The following is a 22169-nucleotide window of genomic DNA, read 5'->3' as shown; positions in this document are numbered from 1 at the left end:
TTACTATGGAAGTGATCCGTGAGAGTCCTCTTAGGATTTTCCTGGTGCTTTGGTTTTCTTTTGATAGACTGAGCCATGTCATAGGTGGGAGGCTATCCAGAGAGTAGAATTTAAAGGTGCAGGCTTGAAGTTGCTGAATCAGTGATAGATGAATTTTGGGGGGATGTTACCCCCGCCCCTCCAAAGCCAGGTGCTCTAGCCCATCATTTTCCTATATCAGGGTGTAGATAGGGAGGTTCAGTAGTTCACTGCAGGTCTGTAGGAAAGGTGAGCGATTCCCCCTCTCCTGGGGATGTACCACCTCTGGGCGAGACCGGTAAAAGGAGAGAGGATATGACCCGCGCCCTAGGGGTGGACGCGGGAAAGGGGGGAGAGGGGGGCGTCCAGGGGAGTAGAGATGTTGCTCCTGTATAGATTGTGCAGAGTGTCCTCTCTAGGATGAGGCTCCACAATGGTAGCAAGTGACCTGGGTATGATACAAATTCTGCAGACTATATTGGGGGGAAGAGTCGTGAGGTGGCCTCAATAATTCTGTAAGAGGCTGTGGCTGCAAATAGAATTTCTGAGTGTTTTGATTGTGGCCCACTAGATCAATAAGCTGTATTGCAGAGGGGGATTAGTACCGTCAGAAGGTAATGTAAGCAGTTATATGCTGCTGCAGTGTAGTACAATCCTCAAATAGAGAAGGCTAGGACGCAAGTCACAATTACTGACAGAGGGGATTAAACATAAAATATAGAGGTCTCACCCACAGTTCTGTCACCTAAGTCAGAGGTTGAAGGGATGCACTGACTTCTGCTGGGCTGGGGTCCGGTATTCACTGTGTGTTGCAGGTATGGAGCGTGGAGGTAGATGCCGGAATCTGTCTCCGGTGTAAATCTCAAGCTTGTCCCAGCTACCTTTTGATTGCGCTCTGGAGCCCCAGGCAATGTCGAGGGAGGAGAGACACCAAGTCCCACTGTCCGGTGTGATATGGATAGGGCTTGTGAGAAGGATGTGCGCGTTAGCGCAGCTACTCCAGAGGCTTCGCGTGACACCCTGTATGAACGGGAGTTAAGTAAAGATGGCTGCCATTCGCGGGCTTTTGTGACGTCCCATCTCCTTCGATCTTTGCAAAAGTAGCAGCGTTACAGGGGTCTGGAGGGTGTCGAGATTGTTCCCATATGCCAGGGGGCAAATAGAGTAGGTTATATCCGATCCCAGTAAAGTCCGGTGTTGCGAAGGACTCAGGTAGAAAGCTCCGGTGTCTCAGATCGTGGGAAACGTCCCGTTTGCAGATAAGTGTCAGATGGTAGGATGTAGGGATAAAGGGGGATATTGTGTGCCAAATGCGTAAAAATTTGAGGGTATAAATAGGCTTTAAATTTAAATTTTGGGCAATGGAAGCAGAGGAGCTCCGGTCTCAAGCGTCCTCACTGCTCCGTAGTTGGCTCCGCCCCCTGGGGGAGGCTTTTAATTGCTAACATAAGTTCCTGAATAGTGAATCTATCATCCAACGCCTCGCAGTCTTCCTGAAGTAATGTTGGAAGCTGGATATTAGATAAGTAACTATTAATCTTAGTTAGTTTAGTTTCCATGTCAAGGGAGGGGAGGTTATATAATGAGGAGTAGTATTGTGCAAATTGGTTGACAATGTCAGTGTTCGTGGTGAATGTGGTACCATCCGGGCCTGTAATTTTATCAATAAAGGTTTTGTAGCGTTTCTTTTTCAGGGATCTAGCAAGAAGGCGCCCAGTTTTATTACTTTCAACAAAGAATTTTGATTCGGAGGCTATGGCTCTCATATGTGCATTTTTAATTAAATATTGGTGAAGTTCCTCTCTGGCCTGTTGGGATTTCTGTAGAAGTTGAGATTGAGGGTTCTGTTTCAGGTCATTTTCACACTTGTTAAAGTTGGATGTTAATGAATTAAGTTGGCTCTCTCTTTGCTTACGTTGTCTATGCGTGTGCCCCATTATTACCCCCCTTATATAGCATTTATATGCTTCCCAATTATTGGTTGCTGAGGTGGCTGAGGGGGTATTAAAAGTAAAGAACTCAGTCGTCTTTTCTTCTATGTCAGTTGTGATCAATGGGTCTAAGAAAATCTGGTCTCCAGTGTTGCTGAAATTGTGGCTTAGCTGACCATAAAAAATTGGTGCACACCATACTATGATCAGACCAGGCAGTGTGAAAAAGTCTAGAGTCACATAGTGAGAGTAGTGTTCGTTGTTCGCATAATATATAATCTAGGCGTGTGTATGAGTGTTGTGGATTAGAGAAGAATGTAAAGTCTTTTGTAGTTGGGTGTGTCACTCTCCAGGTGTCAAACATGGGTATATTACGTATGGCCTGCCAGTTAGCTTTTATCTGCGAATTTTGCATATAGGAGCGGCCTGTGGAGGTGTCTAGTGTGGGGCAGATTGGGAAGTTAAAGTCTCCACCTAGGAAAACTGGGCCTTTCGAGATATCCAAAATATGATTAATGACCTTGCGGAAAAATGAAGATCTGGGACGGATAGGTGCATATATGTTTGCCAGTGTAATGGGTCTACCAAAGTAAAGACCTGTCAGAACTAAAATCCGCCCCTCTGCGTCAGTGTATTTGTCTAGTAGAGTGAATGAGGTACCTTTCCTAAAAGAGATACATACGCCATTATGTTTTGTCGGTCCAGAACTTAGAAAATGCTGATCATAATATAACTGCGAAAGTCTGGGCTTATTGGTCTTTTTGAAGTGAGTCTATTGTGTCATGATAATGTCCACTTTTTTCTGTAGAAATCATGAAATGCTATGGAGCGTTTTTGAGGGGACAGGAAGCCCTTAACATTTTGTGTGGCTAACCGAAATTGACTAGGCTGGCTTTGTTTAGGCATTTGACCCTTAGCGTTAGCGTCTAAACTTATGGAGGTGTGTTTTTGTTTTCAACAATAAATATGTGGAAAACCAACCTTGTTATAATATATACTCTGATAAATACTTCACTGTCTAGTACACTTGAATGTTAAAACTGTTTTAACAAAATGAAAACTTGTAACAGATACTCCTTAAACTGTAAAGGGAAAAGGGAAAAGAAAGGAGGGAGGAAAGAAAGAAAAAGGCAAGGAAAGAAGGGGGATAGGTTAGTGGGAAGGAGATAGGTAATAGAAACAATTAAGGAATAAAGTAGAAGGACTGAGTAGGGGGATGAGTACAGTATGACGGAACTCCCCCGACAGACCGAGGGTAAGAGACATAAAACCAATAACATAAACATAAACCAATGCCCTGTTAGAGGGCGCATCCAAGTATATTACACACATCTTAACATGTTACTAACGATGTCACATAGGTATAGAAGAACAATTTTAGTGTAAAAGTCTGAGGTAATTGAGCTCACAGACAGACAAGATGAGAATTAGCTCATTATATAGTCATTCAACAGTGTCCCGTTTTTGTATCTAACTACTTATACTCACGACCTCAAGGTATTCGTAGTTAGTCCAGGTCAAGGCTGGTCGTGTCCACCGTGGAGGGGACACAATCAAACAGATCTTCTGTATGTAATCCTCCAAACAAACAAGAAAGGAGTGAGGGATAGCACAAACATAATTTCCATAACTGGTGCACGATTGCACAACTATGATCCAGTGCTAGCCTGAATCATAAGTTCCAGACAAGTCTTTCTTCCATCGAGGCTCTGGCCTCTGATCAGGTTCAAGATTTTTCCGTATTGCTGATAAGACTTCGAAGTAAGGGTAGGTTCGCTCAGGTATTATCCACTGAGGTGGAGGGATCTGGGCATATCTTTTTCCTGTTTTTCTTGTCAACTATTTCGGACCAGAGACGTCTCTGAGGCTTTGGTTGTGGTAGATTGCGTGCCTCCGGCTGAGGAGTAGTGGTTTCTGGGATAGGAATGTCCAGCAGCTTACAAAAATCTTCAATTTTTTCTGGGGAGCTGCACTCATGACATTTTCCATTTTTAATAATTTGCAGTGATACGGGAAATCCCCATCTGTAAGGGATCTGTAGAGTTCTTAGGTGGGAGGTGAGGATGGTAAATCCCTTTCGGAGTTGCAGCGTTCTAGTAGATAAGTCCTGAAAAATTTGGACCTTTGCACCCATATTAGAGAAATGTGGTTGTGTTCTAGCCAATTGGAGAATTTTCTCTCTATCTTTATAGCTCAGGAAACAGATTATAATGTCCCTTGGAGGTTGATTATCGTTCGGCTTCGGTCGCAGAGATCTATGTGCTCTCTCCAAAGGTATGGGTTCAATCACTCGTTGGTTAGAAATTGCCAGAGACTGAAATAAATTTTGTAAATATTCTGATATATCTTCGCCTTTGATTGATTCATGGATTCCATGTATTCGGAGGTTATTTCTGCGCGCCCTATTTTCAACATCATCAAGCTTATTTTCTAATTCAAGGATTTGTGATTGTTGGGCCTCTATGGAGTGTGACATTTCTGCCATTTCCTTAGGGATTTCTTCCCTATCATCTTCCAATGTCTCCACTCTAAATCCAAGCTCATTAATGTCCCTCTTTAGGTCCGCACACTCAGCCTTAATGCATAACTTCACTTGATCAATTAAGTCCTCCATAGCTTTTAATGTTACTGGTGCTTCTTTAAGATGTAAATGTGGGTTAGAAGGTGATGTCAAGGGTTCCTGTGCGTGTGGGCTATCACATAAATCTTCATCTTTGCTAGAGGCCTGTGGTATATCAGTTTTCTTTTTCGTGCTATATGTCTTTTTAAAAAAGGAATTAACAGCTCCCGATGTAGATGTGGATTTTAAGGCCTTGTCAGGCTTTGTGACCCTGCGCTGTGACATGGTAGAGATAAATTTGCTCTTTAAATAAACTTTTGTCTTCACTTTTCTTTTTTCCTCTTTCTTTCACCTCTGTCTTTTATGTTTATCAGGCAGCGTGACAGTGTGTCTGTGCATCTCTGGCAAAATGGAGTAAATCAGATCTGTACAACCATATAGCTTGTTCTCAATACATAATAAAATGAGTAGTGTTCTTGTGAATCTGTCTAGATCATTGCTTCTCATGTGGAAGTGGGTATTGCTGTCGGAGCTTAGGGTTGTGTGTGGCTCTTTTACTGTGTCATAAGGCCTCTGTTGTTATGCCCTATTAAAAATGGCGACTGCCATGTGGGTGCGGTAAAAGATACAGCTTACCGGGCCTGTGTGAAAATCCGTAACGAGCGGGTGTTATGGCATGCCGGTCTCTGAGCAGTCCGTGAAGGTTCTGTGCTCTCAGCAGGTAAGTAGGTGAGCTCGGGCTGATATGTGATTTCGGGACTCCGTCCCTGCGCTTACTAGAGAAAGGCTTCAACCGCGGCCCATGCCGATGTCAGATTGCAAGGTCTGGAGTCTTTACCGGGGCTAGTGAGTGACAGCGTTACATTCTCTAGTCCTTCCCAGTGCTCTGGGTATCAGTTTTAGGGCGCTGGTAAGGTTATTAGGTGGCCCACGGGAGAGTTCCGTCTCCACTGCAGCAGGAGCTTTAGGCTGGTGCGGCCATTCAGAACGCCCGCACCTCCAATTTACTTTTATCACCAATTTTGCTTTGTTCTTTTGGTATACTTAGTTGAAAGCTAGACCTAGGAAGGCTCATATGATAATTTCTAAGCCCTTGAAGGCCGCCTCTAATCACATGCTTTTGTATTTGCTTTTCACAGCAGAGGAGAGCTAGTTCAGGTTAACCCTATAGATAACATTGTTAGCACGCCCGTGGATTGTGGCAGACACTGCACTAATTGGCTAAAATGAAAGTCAATAGATAATAAATAAAATGTCATGTGATCAGGGGGATGTCAGAAGATGCTTAGATACAAGGTAATCACAGAGGTTTAAAGTATATTAATATAACTGTGTTGTTTATGTAAAACGGGGGAATGGGTAATAAAGGGATTATCTATCTTTTAAAACAACAAAAATTCTGGTGTTGACTGTCCCTTTAATGAGTTATTAGATAGGGTAAAATCAGCTAAAATGTTGTTCTTAAATTGACCTCAGAGGTGGTTATAACTTGGTTTAAATACATAAGGGCTATTAGTGGAAGACTTTTGGAATCAGATATAGGCACTTTAAATATTTGGTAATGGTTTTGGTCTTTTTAATGCTCCTGTGACATTTCAACATTTCCTTAATTACCTTTTCAAAGATATTCTTGACACTTTCCTGTTTATACATCTTGATGATATTTTGATATTTTCTCAGTCCATTCAGAACATGAGGTTCATGTAAAATAGGTTCTGTCTTGTTTATTCCAAACTTGAGAAATGGCTTTTTGATGTTACTTCTGTGGATTTTCTGGGTTTTATATGATCTCCAGGATATATTGAAATGGACCCTAAAATGGTTCAAGCTATAACTGATTGGCCAGTTCCCACTATTATGAAATCTGTGCAAAGATTTTATTGGGTTTGCTAATTTTTATCGTAAATGTATCAGGGCATTTTCAGCCATTTGTGCGCTTATAACTAAATTGACTAATTCTAAGTCAAAATTTCATTAGTATGCAGATGCCCAGGAAGCTTTTGATAAGTTAAAGCACATTTTTGCTTCAGCCCATGTTTTAGCCAAGCCAGATTTGTCTAAACCATTCTTTTTGGAGGCGGATGCTTCTTACGTGGCTCTTGGAGCAGTGTTGTCCTAGAAGACAGACAAGAAAGAGGTGCCTTTTTATCTAGGGGACTGTCTCCAGCTGAACAAAACTATGATGTAGGGGACAGGGAGCTGCTGGCAATAAAGCAGTCTAGAGCAGGATTCTTCAACGGGTTGAGACCCAATATTGGGTCGCAACACCAGGTTTACTGGTCCACGACTTGTGTGTGTGTGTGTTGTAGTAAAGTATGTGTGGTTGTGTTTTATTAAAGTGTGTGTGTTATATGAGAGAGTGTGCTGTGTGTGTGGCGTTATATGAGTGTGTGTGTGTGTGTATGTTGTATGATAGTGTGTGCTGTGTGTGGCATTATATGAGAGTGTGTGTGTGTTATACGAGAGTGTGTGCTGTGCGTGTGTTATATGAGAGTGCATGTGTTATATGAGAGTATCTGTGTTATTACCTTTTACAACACTTTCAAGTTTGACTACAATCAGTAATAAAGTATGCACACATTTTGCCTAAAATTGCAGCTATCTTGTTGTATATATACTTTAGGAATTTTCAAACCAAGAATAAAAGTCACAAAGGTATGTGGTATCATGGGTCTTGGGAAAAAGAGGAATAGAGGCATTTGCTGGAGGGGTCATTACATCTTTTTCAAGTCCCGCTTGGAGGGTTGTAACGCGTTGCAGGCTGATGTAATCAGGTCCCTGAGCCGACACTGTATGACCCTGGTGGTAATCAAGTCCTGCCAGTACTGGAACTGTAGTGGCCCACGGTTTAGGAACTTGGCGGGTCTGCAGACTGACATGGCCAAACCAGTCAGAGGAAGAAGGACAAAAAAAAAATACACACCTAAAGTTCAGAGCCACTGCCTGAATATCACAATCCTTCTAAATGCGGACACCCAACGAGAGGAACCATACAAATGGTACACCAAAGTACAGAGGAACCACCATTGAGAGACACTATCCCATGCGGAAACACCCGCCGAAAGGCTAAGCACACAGTGCTAACGTTGCGGGACTAAGGTAAACCATCTCTACTTATTCCAGCTGCATTTGCAACTTTAATTCCTATATCATCTTAATTAGAAGGACCACAAAGTGACTATGTTTTATTTGATGATACCCGATTGATTTTTGGACATTGTTCCTTTTTTGGAGAATTTATACATATTGTATATTCAATCAACTTGTAAGTATATTTTTAGAGATTGGCTTTTGTATATTTTTAAGGTAGATGTCCCACTAGATTAAACTAAGTGTGAATGAAGTTTGTATTGTTGATTAATATTAACTATTATTAAAACTTACTTTTAATGAAATACAAAAACTGTGATACATTGTATATTTATTAACATATATATCTCTTTCACATATATGCATACTTTTATAGTGCTGTCTTTATTTTTGTGTATGAGGATGATTCTGTATATGATAATTGTTGGGAAATAATTCTTGCCTATTCTAATTTCATTATTTCATTGCAGTAACTGTGTCTGTTATGGATACATTGCATAGTGCTGATCCTGTTTATTTTAGTTCTGAATATTCTACCTCTTTCATTGATGGTTTGAATCTGTGTAATAAGGTGGTAGTTCCCTCAGTGCTTTGTTCTGAAATATTGAATCATTTTCATGAGAATTTGTCAGCTGGTCATGGGGGTATTAGTAAGACAAAGGAATTAATTTCCCTCTATTTTTGGTGGCCTAAGTGACAGGAGGAGGTGGAGGATTTTGTTCTTTCTTGTGAGGTATGTGCAAGATTAAAACGTAGTACCCGTAAAGCTGCAGGGTTATTACAGTCATTACCTATTTTAGTGTATCACAAAAAGGTCTCTCAACTACCTGACACTGAAACCTCAGTTCCGGCTTTGATAAGCACTACCTCTCAGATGTACACTTCTCGTGATTTTTAGAATTATAGGGAGACGTCCCTTTTTAAATCGCTCAATATTGCCTTTTTAAATGCTATATAATAAATTGTGTTGTCTATTTTAAACACCTTCCATCCAGTCAATTATACATTGCTATTTTTTTATTTATCATCATTTACAATTATATCAATTGCAAACATAAAAATACACAGTCCGCGCTTTAAGCGCTACCTCTCAGATATACATTGTAACTTTTTATAATTGGAGGGATTATACTGAGGTTAGCAGGACATATATTGCTCTTAGCACTTTATTTATATATTTTTCTAAGGATAAGACTGGCCACTTGGTCCTCTTTACATACTTTTAATAAGTTCTACAATTTTGAGGTGTTTACCTGCTTTGAGCATGAAGGTTTTACAGGCCGCTTTAAGGAATAGTCTAGTCAAAATTAAACGTTCATGATTCCTATAGAGCAAGCAATTTTAAGCAACTTTCTAATTTACTCCTTTTATTTTTTTTTCATTCTCTTGATATCTTTACTCAAGAATGTAAGCATAGGAGCCAACCCATTTTTGGTTCAGCAACTGGGTAACACTTTCTGATTAGTGTCTAAATGTAGCCACCAATCAGCAAGCGCTACCCAGGTGCTGAACCAAAAATAGATCGACTCCTTGTAATGATTGGGAGTCTAGACAAGTCACCTTTTCCTCTTCTTTTTGTGAAGATGAGTGTTTGTCTAAAAAAAATATAAATTGTAATTGTAATTGTAAAGATAAATCTGAGGCAAATCCTATGTGACCAGATAAGCTTGATCTTCCTCTAAAACCTGCAAGCAACCCACTTGTTTTATTCATACATTTAAAGGAACATGAAACCTACATTTTTTTTTCTTTAATTGATTCAAATAAAACTTTAAACAACTTTCCAATTTACTTCTATTATCACTTTTGCTTCATGATCGCTTCCAGTCGCTCTAAGGGTATTTCTCTAAGGGTATTGCATGAGACATCATGCAATACCTACTGGTCAGTAACTGATGCAGAGAGCTCTCTGCATCGGCCAGCGATGGTGCCAATCGTTGGTGGTGTGGGAGGGTTAGGAGGGAGGTAGGTGCGCACGCTACGCTACAGAAAACAAAATTAGAGCGGCAGTGAGGGGAAAGGAGAGAGGGGGGAGGAGGGGTAAGGAGGGAGAGGGGGCTCCTATGGTGAAAAGGGTGGGAAATCGATCTGGGAGGGGGAGGGTAATGAGGGGGCGCAGCTACACTACAGGAAAAAATTGGAGGGATGTGTCAGGTGGGATGGTAATCTATATACCAAAGCTAAAATTAACCTTACAAGCTACCTAATTAACCCCTTCACTGCTGAGCATAAAAAAAGTGTGGTGCACAGCTGCAATTAGCTGCCGTCTAATTACCAAAAAGCAATGCCAAAGCCATATACAGCATGCCTATTCTTGAACAAAGGGGATCCCAGAGAAGAACAACCATTTTTTTTACAACCATTTGTGCCATGATTGCACAAGCTGTTTGTAAATTATTTCAGTGAGAAGTTTGTGAAAAAGTTAACAATTTTTTTTATTTGATCGCATTTGATGGTGAAATGGTAGCATTAAATATAAAAAAATGGTCCTAGATTAATACTTTGGTTTGTCTACTAAAAAAAATTATATCGTTTTTAAATATAAAAAAGGCTCTATTTCTGTTTAAATTGAGTGATAGCAAAAATGGGGAAGTTTTAGGGGCATATTTAACAATGTGTGAGCGGACATGATACAAAGTAGCGTATCATGTCTGCTGCACATTGATAAATGCCGTCGGCATTTATCATTGCACCAACAGTTCTTGTGAACTGCTGGTGCAATGCCGCCCCCTGTAGATTCACGGCCAATCGGCTGCTAGCAGGGGGTGTCAATCATGCCCATCGTATTCGATCGGGTTGATTTCTGTCTGCCACCTCAGAGCAGGCGGACAAGTTATGGAGCAGCGGTCTTTAGACCGCTGCTTCATAACTTCTGTTTCCAGCGAGCCGAAACAGGGGGCCTCAAGCTTCATACGGAGCTTGATAAATATGCCCCTACATCTGAAATGCCCGGTCCTTTATGGGGTTAAACATTGGGTATTTCTAAACTCAGTAAAAAATTTAGAAACTATTTAGCATGGGTGTTTTTTGGTGGTTGTAGATGCGTAACAGATTTTGGGAGTTAAAGTTAGAAAAAAAAAATGTCATCATATTTTCTAAAAACAAATTATAATAAATTATATGATATGATGAAAATAATGGTATCTTTAGAAATTCAATTTAATGGTGAGAAAAATGGTATCTAATATATGTGGTTACAGTAAAAGAGTAAGAGGAAAATTACAGCTAAACACAAACACTACAGAAATGTAAAGATAGCCCTGGTCCCAAACGGTAAGAAAATTGAAAAACGGTCTGTTTACAAAGGGGTTGAAATTGTATGCTGTATCTGAATCATTAAAGAAAATTTTGAGTTTCATGTCCCTTTAAATAAGAATTTTGTATCCAAAATAAAAACATACTTTATTGTATTATGTCTATGAGTAAGGCTAGTTGGAAGCCGAAACGCGTGAGACTACATTACTAGTCCTGCTGTGACTTTTTGTTTTATATTTGCTTTAGCTTGTTCCCTTTTTCCTGTAATAAAAGAGACTTTTTTTCAAAAACGCCTGGAGGTTTGCGGGATCTTTTGTTTTTTTCAAGTTTTATTGTATTAATGTATAGGCATTAATTACAGTATATATATATATATATATATATATATATATATATATATATATATATATATATATAAATACACATTATTTGCTACTAACAATATATATTAACTCAATTATCATATACACATCATTATTTGTCTTTCACTTTTCAGAAATTATTGTAGATTTTTTCAAAAAATAAAAAAATCTTTTATTTAAACAGGTTGTTTTTTGTTGCTTCCCGTGAAGGACAGCTGCCAGACTTTCTGTGCATGATCCATATCAACCGGTGCACTCCTATTCCAGCCTTACTCTTTAATGTAAGTGATATATCCCTCTCATGCATGCTGTCACTAAACAGTAGCAGTATCTCCATTTAGATGGCTGGACAGAACATCATGTTGAAACCTGTCAAAATCTAGATTCATTCTTGATGAAGAGGGAGTCAGGTTTTCATATTTTGCTTCTACAGCACTGGTTTTCAAACTTGTCCTTGGGCCTCCCTAATAGGCCACATTTTGAGGATATCTGAACTGGAGCATAAGTGAAATAATTAGCTGATTAGTGCACATCGTTATTTTACCTGCACTCATCTAAGGTAATGCTAAAAATCTGGGCTTTGGGGGAGGCCCGAGGACAGGTTTGAAAACCAGTGTTCTAAAGCAACCAGAGATATAGGCTTAAAAAGACAAACAATGTATGAATGTTACTTTTTTGTTTGTCCTAATTTTTATATATTAAACAGGGTCTGATGGCGCTTGTGTTCCTTTGTGTTAAAGATGTTTTCCAGTTGATTGACTACTTCAGCTTCAGCTACTGGTTATTTATTGGCCTTTCAGTTGGTAGCCAGATTTATTTGAGAATAAAAAGGCCAGATATGCCCAGACCTGTTAAGGTACGTCTATTTTTTACTATGGTTTTTTTCTGAAATAGAATAAAGGGGAAAAGTAGCAAATAAAATTAGCTTGAACATTTTAAATACAAAATTTAATAATTAATATGTGTTTTCCTAACTAGTTCTTAGACAACTGCAGCAGGGTAGAATATGATGACATCTCACCTTCAGGAGGGTCAAATAAACTAGGAAAGGCTGTAATTATAGAGTTCCTAACCTTCTCACAGTTTGTGGAATTATTCTGGCTTGGTAGCTGTTATACTTCCCATCCTTTCCTTAATTATGCCAGAGTTTCACACATATGGGACTGTGCAAAATCCAGTTAGGATTATATGGCTCAACCAAGACAATAGCTATGAAAGAGCTGATTCCACTCTGGGATGCTTTACTCTGCACCCAGCTGATGTACAATACATACCTTCCAATGATGGAAAGAGATACATAGAGACTCTTAAATATTTTATGGTACAATATATTAGAAGTTGTGTATTTACGCCACACATCTTACCTCAATGATTCTCAACAAGGGTGAGGGGACCCTTGTTGGCATTGGAGATTAACAGGTATATCAAAGCTGTCCTTCATAAAATGATGCTTTATAAATAATTTATTTTACTTAGCAATTTGTTTATGATGAAAACTTGGAAGTCTATTAGATCTTGCTGTGGTTTTTTACTAGAGGACACCTTACAAAATGTTTGAGCTTGAATATTTGTGGTTACGGAATGTAATATATTTACCTCTAATTTCCATAGATTGCTAATTAACCTCATATACCAAATTCTCATATATTCTGCTATATGACCTAAACATGACATAAATAGTGTTGGAGATTGTTTCTCCTCTTGCGCAGATTGATTATCCACATTAAACTTATTTGCATTATCCATCCTATTTTAATAGTCCTAAAACATTGATATTTAGAACAGATTTAAAATGATCACCTCTACCAAAGCTACGTTATGAAGTTTGAACCTACTGAACTGGCTAAAAGCTGACAAATGAAACCGTAACCTTACAATATGCTGTTTGTTTTGTTTTTTGTAGTTGAGCCTGTTTTTCCCCATTGTCTACTGCATCTGTAGTGTGTGCCTAGTTGTGGTCCCTCTCTACAGTGACCCAATTGATTCATTGGTTGGAACGGCAGTTGTATTGTCTGGAGCCCCTGTATATTACATCTGCCTTCATCTGCCTTCTGAAAAACAACCTGTTTTTGTGAAAACAATCCTTGGTAAGAATATGCCATTTGAATGCTGTATTAAGATGTTTGAGAGTCTGTAACCAAAAAAACACTCCAATAAATACATAAAGACCTTTAGACACCAGATTAAATCAATTAGACAGAGTGAAAAAATATTGCGTTAATTACAAAAAATGAAATACAAATATTGTAGGGGTTTTGAGCATATTAGTCTAAGGAATCCCATTTAGAAGCACTATTGTTTTAATGAATTAAGATGCCTGATTTTTTTTTTATCCCTTTTTAAACTGTTAGGGCAACATTATAAATTGCGCACTAACAAGTTTATCGTTACTATCTGCACACGTCGGATGTAGCGCCCATATTACAAGTTGAAAGTATCCAAACAAGAGTGTACAGCACCCAGGATTAATCTGATGCCCGTGGAAACAGGGTGACTGCCTTCCCTCAATATGCCACAAATCAAAACTCCACAGCACCATATGCATGTGAAAATTTAATAAAACATATTCCACAGGCACTTACAAGAAAAACAAGCGACGTTTCGGGATATTATCCTTAATCATGCTCATAGGCATCATGTGATTAACAACACTCCTTATAAAGCCTGCTTATTAACCTATTAATAATTACCTCAATCTTACTTAATTTGTATACTCTACTACCATCTAGTGGTCAAAAAAAGTATAAAAAAAAATGTAACCATATGTTAAAACATTAATTATGCATACAAGATGCAGCGATAGTATCTATTACTTCACTTCAGTAATAATCTAAGTTGTTACAATAATTTTATCTGAAAAGAAAAAAACCTGTTTATTATTAACAAACAACAACCATTACAGGAATACATTAAAATCTCTCTCTCTATTGAGCCCCATTTGGAGTCAAAGCTTCAAATTTATGCATCCAGAAAGATTCCTTTTGTTTCAAGATTATTTCCCTACTAGACGATAAACCTGCCTAGAGGGCAGTCTATGTTTAAAAAAATACAAACCCCAAGCTCATTTTACTAAAAATGAAAAATGTAAAATAACATAAAAAAACAAAGCTATCCAAAATAAAAAATGTAAACCTTAACTAATACCCCTATAAAAATATAAAATGCCCCCAAAATAAAAACACCCCCTAATCTAATACTAAACTACCCATAGCCCTTAAAAAGGGCCTTTTGTAGGGCATTGTCATAAGTTAAACAGCTCTTTTACTTTACAAAATTACCAATTACCCCCTAACAGTAAAAGCCCCCACCCAACAAACACTCCCAAAATAAAAAACCTAACACTAAAAAAACCTTAACTAGTCATTGCCCCAAATGGGGCATTTGTATGGGCATTGCCCTTAAAAGGGCATTCAGCTCTTTCACTGCCCTTAAAAGGGCAATCAGCTCTTTTACAGCCCATTAAATCCCTAATCTTATATAAAAAAAAATGTTAACACTAAGTCCCAAATAGGTACTCACCGTTCCTGAAGTCCAGGCGGCTCCATCATCTTTTATCTTCATCCTGTGCCAAGGCAGATCCGGAGCAGCGGTCCTCAGCGGTGGTCTTCAGCGGCGGCGATCCTCAGCGGCGTGGAGGCTCCTCTTCATCCGTTTTCCGGTGTACACTAAAAATTGAATGGAAGGTACCGCAATCAATTTGGGGTACCTTGCATTCCTATTGTCTGAAATTTTGAAATCAGCCAATAGGTTTAGAGCTACTGAAATCCTATTGGCTGTTCAAATCAGGCAATAAGATTTCAGTAGCTCTCATCCTATTGGCTGATTTCAAAATTTCAGCCAATAGGAATGCAAGGTACCCCAATAAATATGGGGTACCTTGCATTGAATCTTCAGTGTGCGACGGACGATCTCATGAAGAGGAGCCTCCACACTGATGAGGACACTCAGGACAGCCTCTGAGGATCCGTGCATCGGAAAGCCAGCTCCGCACCTCCGCTCCGGATGTAGATAAAAGATGATAGAGTCGCCTGGAAGAAGAACTTCTTCGCCAGACTTCAGGAAAGGTGAGTACCTATTTGGGGCTTAGTTTTATGATTTTTTTTTTTTGGGGGGGGGGTTATTTTTAAGATTAGGGATTTTATTGGGCTGTAAAAGAGCTGATTGCCCTTTTAAGGGCAGTAAAAGAGCAGAATGCCCTTTTAAGGGAAAAGCACATACAAATGCCCCTTTAGGGGCAATGGGTAGTTTAGGTTTTTTTAGTGTTATGTTTTTTTTATTTCGAGGAGTTTGGTGGGTGTGGGGTTTTACTGTTAGGGGGGACTTAGTATTTATTTAATGTAAAAGCTCTGTTTAACTTAGGGCAATGCGCTACACAAGGCCCTTTTAAGGGCTATTGGTAGTTTAGTTTAGATTAGGCGGTAATTTCATTTTGGGGGGGCTTTTTTATTTTCATAGGGATTAGGTTTAAAAAAAATATTTTTGATAATTTTGTTTATTTTTTTCCTATACTGTTATTCTTTTTATTTTTTGTAATTTAATGTGAGGATTTTAAGTGTAATTTAGTAGTAATTGGGGTTAATTTAGGGGGTGTTAGGTTAGGGGGCTTAGTAAATAAATGAGTTATTTGGATTGTGGGGGGTTGGCAGCTTAGGAATTAATAGGTTAATTAGGTTTATTGCAATGTGGGGGGTTGGCGGTTTAGGGGTTAATATGTTAATTAGGTTTATTGCTATGTGGGGGTTTCTCAGTTTAGGGGTTAATAGTATAATTAGTTAGTTGGCATTGTAGGGTTTGGCGGTTTAGGGGTTAATATTAAAATTTATTTAGTTGGCGTTGTGGGGTTTGGCGGTGTAAGGGTTAAGTAGTTTCTGTTGTGGGAGTTTAACGATTTAAGGGTTAGAATTTTTTTGTTAATACTTAGTACGGGCGGTTACATTTATTTATTTTCTTAAAGGGACACTGAATCCAAATTTTTTCTTTTGTGATTCAGATAGAGCATTCAATTTTAGGCAACTTTTTAATTGACTCCTATTATTGTCTTCATTCTCTTGGTATCTTTATTTGAAATGCAAGAATGTAAGTTTAGATGCCGGCCCATTTTTAGTGAACAAACTGGGTTGTTGTTGCTGATTGGTGGATAAATTCACCCACCAATAAACAAGTGCTTTCCATGGTGTTGAACCAAAAAATAGCTTAGATGCCTTCTTTTTCAAATAAAGAAAGCAAGAGAATGAAGAAAAATTGATAAAAGGTGTAAATTAGAAAGTTGCTTAAAATTGAATGCTCTATCTGAATAACAAAAGAAAAAAATTGGGTTCAGTGTCCCTTTAATATTTAGTTTGGGTGGTTAGTTAGTTTTTTAATACTTTGTGCGGGCTGTTAGATTTTTTTTCTTAATACTTCGGGCGGACAGTTCTTTTTTATTAATTTCTTGTGGGCTGTTACGTGTTTTTTAGTTAGTCATGCGGGCGCTTGCGTGTTTTTATTTGCCTACGCTGCATCCAGGTGGATTTTTTTGGCTGCCAACATTCCTTTGAGAATGCGTGCGCAACTGTCGACGGACACGTTACAAACGCAATTATAGTATAGATAACCATTTCTCCTCAATTTCACTACGCAATTAATGATCTGCCATCTCATTTGGCTGATACTATGACCAGCTTCTAAAAGGCCGCTTGATACAGAGGCTTCACTGTTCTTACATCTAATATTAGATCTATGTTGACCCATCCTATCTTGCACCTGTCTGGTCATTTCACCAATTAAATTCTGGAACATAGGCATTTATTAAGATACACAACATAGGGTGACTCATAGGGTCCGATTTATCAAATTCCGGGCAGACATGATTCGCTGTAGCGAATCATGTCCGCCCGGCATCCCTAAATGCCAAAGCTGTCGGCATTTAACATTGCACAAGCATTTCTAGTGAAATGCTTGTGCAATGCCGACCTCTGCACATTGATTGGCTGCTAGCAGGGGGCAGATTGCAGCATCCGCTGTTTGGTAAATCTACCCCTATGGTATCAGCCAAATGATAGGGTTTTTTCCACTTTTCTTGCTCCATTGACTTCTATGGTGGAATATGTTAATGCGGTTGTGGTATTCTTACTTTGGCTTTTTGCACGCATTGGATTAGCGTGCCAGTGAAAACTTTTTACTTTCAACTTGTAATACGAGCACTATCCGACATGCACAAAAAAGTTTACTTCTAGCGGAGTTAGAGCAGGAGCGATAAATACCGCCCCACTCGTAATCTGGCCCTTAATGTTGAATTTACAAAAATACAGTTTGAGAACCCTATACCCAATTTTTAGTTTTGCAATGATAAAGTGTTCTGCCTTTGGTTGGTTATAACTACCTTTCATGAAGGTTTTGAAAAGCCTATGAAAATACCATGAAGGTCTATGTAAAGTAGAAGAAAATGGCCTTTACTCAATAGAGTTTCTGTAAAAATCCATGTGCACAAAACTTGTGCGTTTTATCAAACTGATTTAGAGGCTTTACTCCTTGATTGGAATAGCCTTGGACACACGCACACAAACTTCTGTACAATGTCTTCATGTGCAAACTCAAATTGTTTGGTCCACAGATACTCCCAGTGTAAAAGGGAAACATGTCAATCTTACTAATAAAATAAAATCATGGCATGTGTGCAATTGAACCTTTAAATATTTTCACCTAGATTACGAGTTTTGCGTTAGTGTTAAAAAGCAGCGTTGAGAGGTCCCAACGCTGGTTTTTAAAGCCCGCTGGTATTACGAGTATTGCAGATACAGGTGTACCGCTCACTTTTTTTCCGCGACTCGAACATACCGCAAATCCACTTACGTCAATTGCGTATCCCATATTTTCAATGGGATTTTCCTAACGCCGGTATTACAAGTTTTGGAAAAAGTGAGCGGTACAGCCTCTCCTGTCAAGACTCGTACCGCATTTAAAAGTCAGTAGTTAAGAGTTTTATGGGCTAACGCCGTAACATAAAACTCTTAACTAAAGTGCTAAAAAGTACACTAACACCCATAAACTACCTATTAACCCCTAAATCGAGCCCCCCCCCCACATTGCAAACACTTAAATAAAAATTTTAACCCCTAATCTGCCGACCAGACATCGCCGCCACTTTAATAAATATATTAACCCCTAAACCGCCGCACTCCCACCTTGCAAACACTAGTTACATTTTATTCACCCCTAATCTGCCGTCCCTAATATCGCCGACACCTACCTACATTTATTAACCCCTAATCTGCCGCCCCCAACGTCGCCGCCACTATATTAAATGTATTAACCCCTAAATCTAAGTCTAACCCTAACCCCCATAACTTAAATATAATTTAAATAAATCTAAATAAAATTACTACAATTAAATAAATTATTCCTATTTAAAACTAAATACTTACCTATAAAATAAACCCTAAGATAGCTACAATATAACTAATAGTTACATTGTAGCTAGCTTAGGGTTTATTTTTATTTTACAGGCAAGTTTGTATTTATTTTAACTAGGTACAATAGTTACTAAATAGTTATTAACTATTTACTAACTACCTAGCTAAAATAAATACAAAAGTACCTGTAAAATAAAACCTAACCTAAGTTACAATTACACCTAACACTACCACTATAATTAAATTAATTCCCTACACTAACTACAATTAAATACAATTAAATACAATTATCTAAATTTCGGAAAAAAAAAAAACACTAAATTACAGAAAATAATAAAATAATTACAAGTTTTTTAAACTAATTACACCTAATCTAATCCCCCTAATAAAATAAAAAAAAAAACAAAAAAATAATAATCCCTACCCTATACTAAATTACAAATAGCCCTTAAAAGGGCTTTTTGCGGGGCATTGCCCCAAAGTAATCAGCTCTTTTACCTGTAAAAAAAACAATACCCCCCAACATTAAAACCCACCACCCACACACCCAACCCTACTCTAAAACCCACCCAATCCCCCCTTAATAAATCCTAACACTAACCCCTTGAAGATCACCCTACCTTGAGACGTCTTCACCCAACCGGGCAGAAGTGGTCCTCCAGACAGGCAGAAGTCTTCATCCAAGCCGGGAAGAAGAGGTCCTCCAGACGGGCAGAAGTCTTCATCCAGATGGCATCTTCTATCTTCATCCATCCGGAGCGGAGCGGGTCCATCTTCAAGACATCCGACGCGGAGCATCCTCTTCTGTCTTGATCCAACGACTAAATGACGGTACCTTTAAGTGACGTCATCCAAGATGGCGTCCCTTCAATTCCGATTGGCTGATAGAATTCTATTAGCTAATCGGAATTAAGGTAGAAAAAATCATATTGGCTGATGCAATCAGCCAATAGGATTGAAGTTCAATCCTATTGGCTGATCCAATCAGCCAATAGGATTGAGCTTGCATTCTATTGGCTGATTGGAACAGCCAATTGAATGCAAGCTCAATCCTATTGGCTGATTGGATCAGCCAATAGGATTTTTTGTACCTTAATTCCGATTGGCTGATAGAATTCTATCAGCCAATCGGAATTGAAGGGACGCCATCTTGGATGACGTCACTTAAAGGTACGGTCATTTTGTTGTCGGATCAAGACAGAAGAGGATGCTCCGCGTCGGATGTCTTGAAGATGGACCCGCTCAGCTCTGGATGGATAAAGATAGAAGATGCCATCTGGATGATGACTTCTGACCGTCTGGAGGCCCTCTTCTTCCCGGGTTGTATGAAGACTTCTGCCCGTCTGGAGGACCACTTTTGCCCGGTTGGGTGAAGACGTCTCAAGGTAGGGTGATCTTCAAGGGGTTAGTGTTAGGTTTCATTAAGGGGGGATTGGGTGTGTTTTAGAGAAGGGTTGGGTGTGTGGGTGGTGGGTTTTAATGTTGGGGGGGTATTGTTTTTTTTTACAGGTAAAAGAGCTGATTACTTTGGGGCAATGCCCTGCAAAAAGCCCTTTTAAGGGCTATTTGTAATTTTATTTTATTTTATTTTGTAATGTTATTTTATTAGGGGGATTAGATTAGGTGTAATTAGTTTAAAAAAACTTGTAATTATTTTATTATTTTCTGTAATTTAGTGTTTTTTTTGTACTTTAGTTTATTTTATTTAATTGTAATTAATTTAATTTAATGTAGGGTATTAATTTAATTATAGTGTAGTGTTAGGTGTAATTGTTACTTAGGTTAGGTTTTATTTTACAGGTAAATTTGTGTTTATTTTAGCTAGGTAGTTATTAAATAGTTAATAACTATTTAATAACTATTGTACCTAGTTAAAATAAATACAAAGTTGCCTGTAAAATAAAAATAAATCCTAAGATAGCTACAATGTAACTATTAGTTATATTGTAGCTACCTTAGGGTTTATTTTATAGGTAAGTATTTAGTTTTAAATAGGAATAATTTAGTTAATTGTAGTAAATTTATTTAGATTTATTTAAATTATATTTAAGTTAGGGGGTGTTAGGGTTAGACTTAGGTTTAGGGGTTAATATGTTTATTATAGTGGCGGCGACGTTGTGGGCGGCAGATTAGGGGTTAATAAATGTAGTTAGGTTGCAGGGACATTGGGGTGGCAGATTAGGGGTTAATAAATATAATGTAGGTTCCGGCGATGTTGGGGGCAGCAGATCAGGTGTTCATAAGTATAATGTAGGTGGCGGCGGTGTCCGGAGCGGCAGATTAGGGGTTAATAATATAATGTATGTGTCAGCGATAGCAGGGGCGGCAGATTAGGGGTTAATAAGTGTAAGATTAGGGGTGTTTAGACTCGGGGTTCATGTTAGGGTGTTAGGTGTAAACGTACATTTTCTTTCCCCATAGGAATCAATGGGGCTGCGTTAGGAGCTGAACACTGCTTTTTTTGCAGGTGTTGTTTTTTTTTTCAGCCGGCTCTGCTCCATTGATTCCTATGGGGAAATCGTGCATGAGCACGTTTAGCCAGCTCACCGCTACCGTAAGCAGCGCTAGTATTGAGGTGAGATGTGGAGCAAAATGTTGCTCTCCACTCACTTTTCTGCGGCTAATGCAGGGTTTCAAAAACCCCGTAATACCAGCTTTGTTTGTAGGTGACTGGTGAGCAGAAACTGCTTGTTAGCCCCGCACATCTTACCGACAAAAACTCGTAATCTAGCCGTTTGTTTGTGCACATGTTTAATAGATTGATGGCATGGTTTAAAAAATAAATAAATAAATAAATAAATAAATAAATAAATACAAATTCAGGCTTTCTGATGGACTGTAATATCCTTGAATTTGCAAACCATTAGAAAATGTGCAGAGATTTTCTAACAACATAAATTGCTTTTTTTTCAGGATTTATTTCATTGTATGTTCAGAAGATCTGTATGTGCTGTGCGGCCCAGTCAACTGATGAAATGGAGATGAAGTTAAAATAAAATACATAATTATTTTATCATACCAGTTCTCTTGGAAATAGTATTCTTCTGTGCAGTCAACGGTCATATAAATATGGTTGCTGAATGTGTGTCTGTATACATTTTATATAAATGTAATATTGTAATAAAATGTGTAATTTTATTGTAGAATATTAAAGGGACAGAGATGTCAAAATTAAACTTTCATTATTTAGATATAATATGCCATTTTAAACAACTTTTTAATTTACTTCCATTATCTAACCTGCTTCATTTTCTTGGTATCCTTTGTTAAAAAGCATACCTAGGTAGGATCAGGAGCACAAATGCACTACTAGAAGCTAGCTGGTTATTGGTGGCTGCACATAAATGCCTTTTGTCATTAGCTCACCAATGGGCCCTATTTATTAACTGCCAGGCGGAAAAGCTTTCACTTACAGGAACCTTGTCCATTGGACATTGCAGCTGGTAGCGACATTGCATAAACAATTGCTTGTGAAGCTGCGCCCCCTGCTCTAGCGTAACAGAGCAGGACTTGTCAATCATCAGAATTGGGATGATTTAATTCTGAGAGCCTTGAGCTGGCA

General features: G+C 38.6%; 1 protein-coding gene across 1 annotated transcript in view; it reads left to right on the top strand.

Moving 5' to 3' along the window:
- LOC128660791 (Y+L amino acid transporter 2) overlaps positions 1–21763 on the top strand; it is a 217639-nt gene extending 195876 nt beyond the window's left edge. The window contains exons 7-10 of the mRNA XM_053714811.1: positions 11401–11497; positions 11923–12072; positions 13120–13303; positions 21521–21763. Coding sequence (XP_053570786.1) covers positions 11401–11497; positions 11923–12072; positions 13120–13303; positions 21521–21603 — 514 coding nt within the window. The 3' untranslated portion in view covers positions 21604–21763. The remainder of the gene's footprint in view (positions 1–11400; positions 11498–11922; positions 12073–13119; positions 13304–21520) is intronic.
- Positions 21764–22169: the final 406 nt, after the last annotated feature.

This window comes from Bombina bombina, chromosome 5 (assembly GCF_027579735.1).
Source record: "Bombina bombina isolate aBomBom1 chromosome 5, aBomBom1.pri, whole genome shotgun sequence".
NCBI lineage: Eukaryota > Metazoa > Chordata > Amphibia > Anura > Bombinatoridae > Bombina > Bombina bombina.
This window is presented reverse-complemented; position numbering and strand designations above follow the sequence as displayed.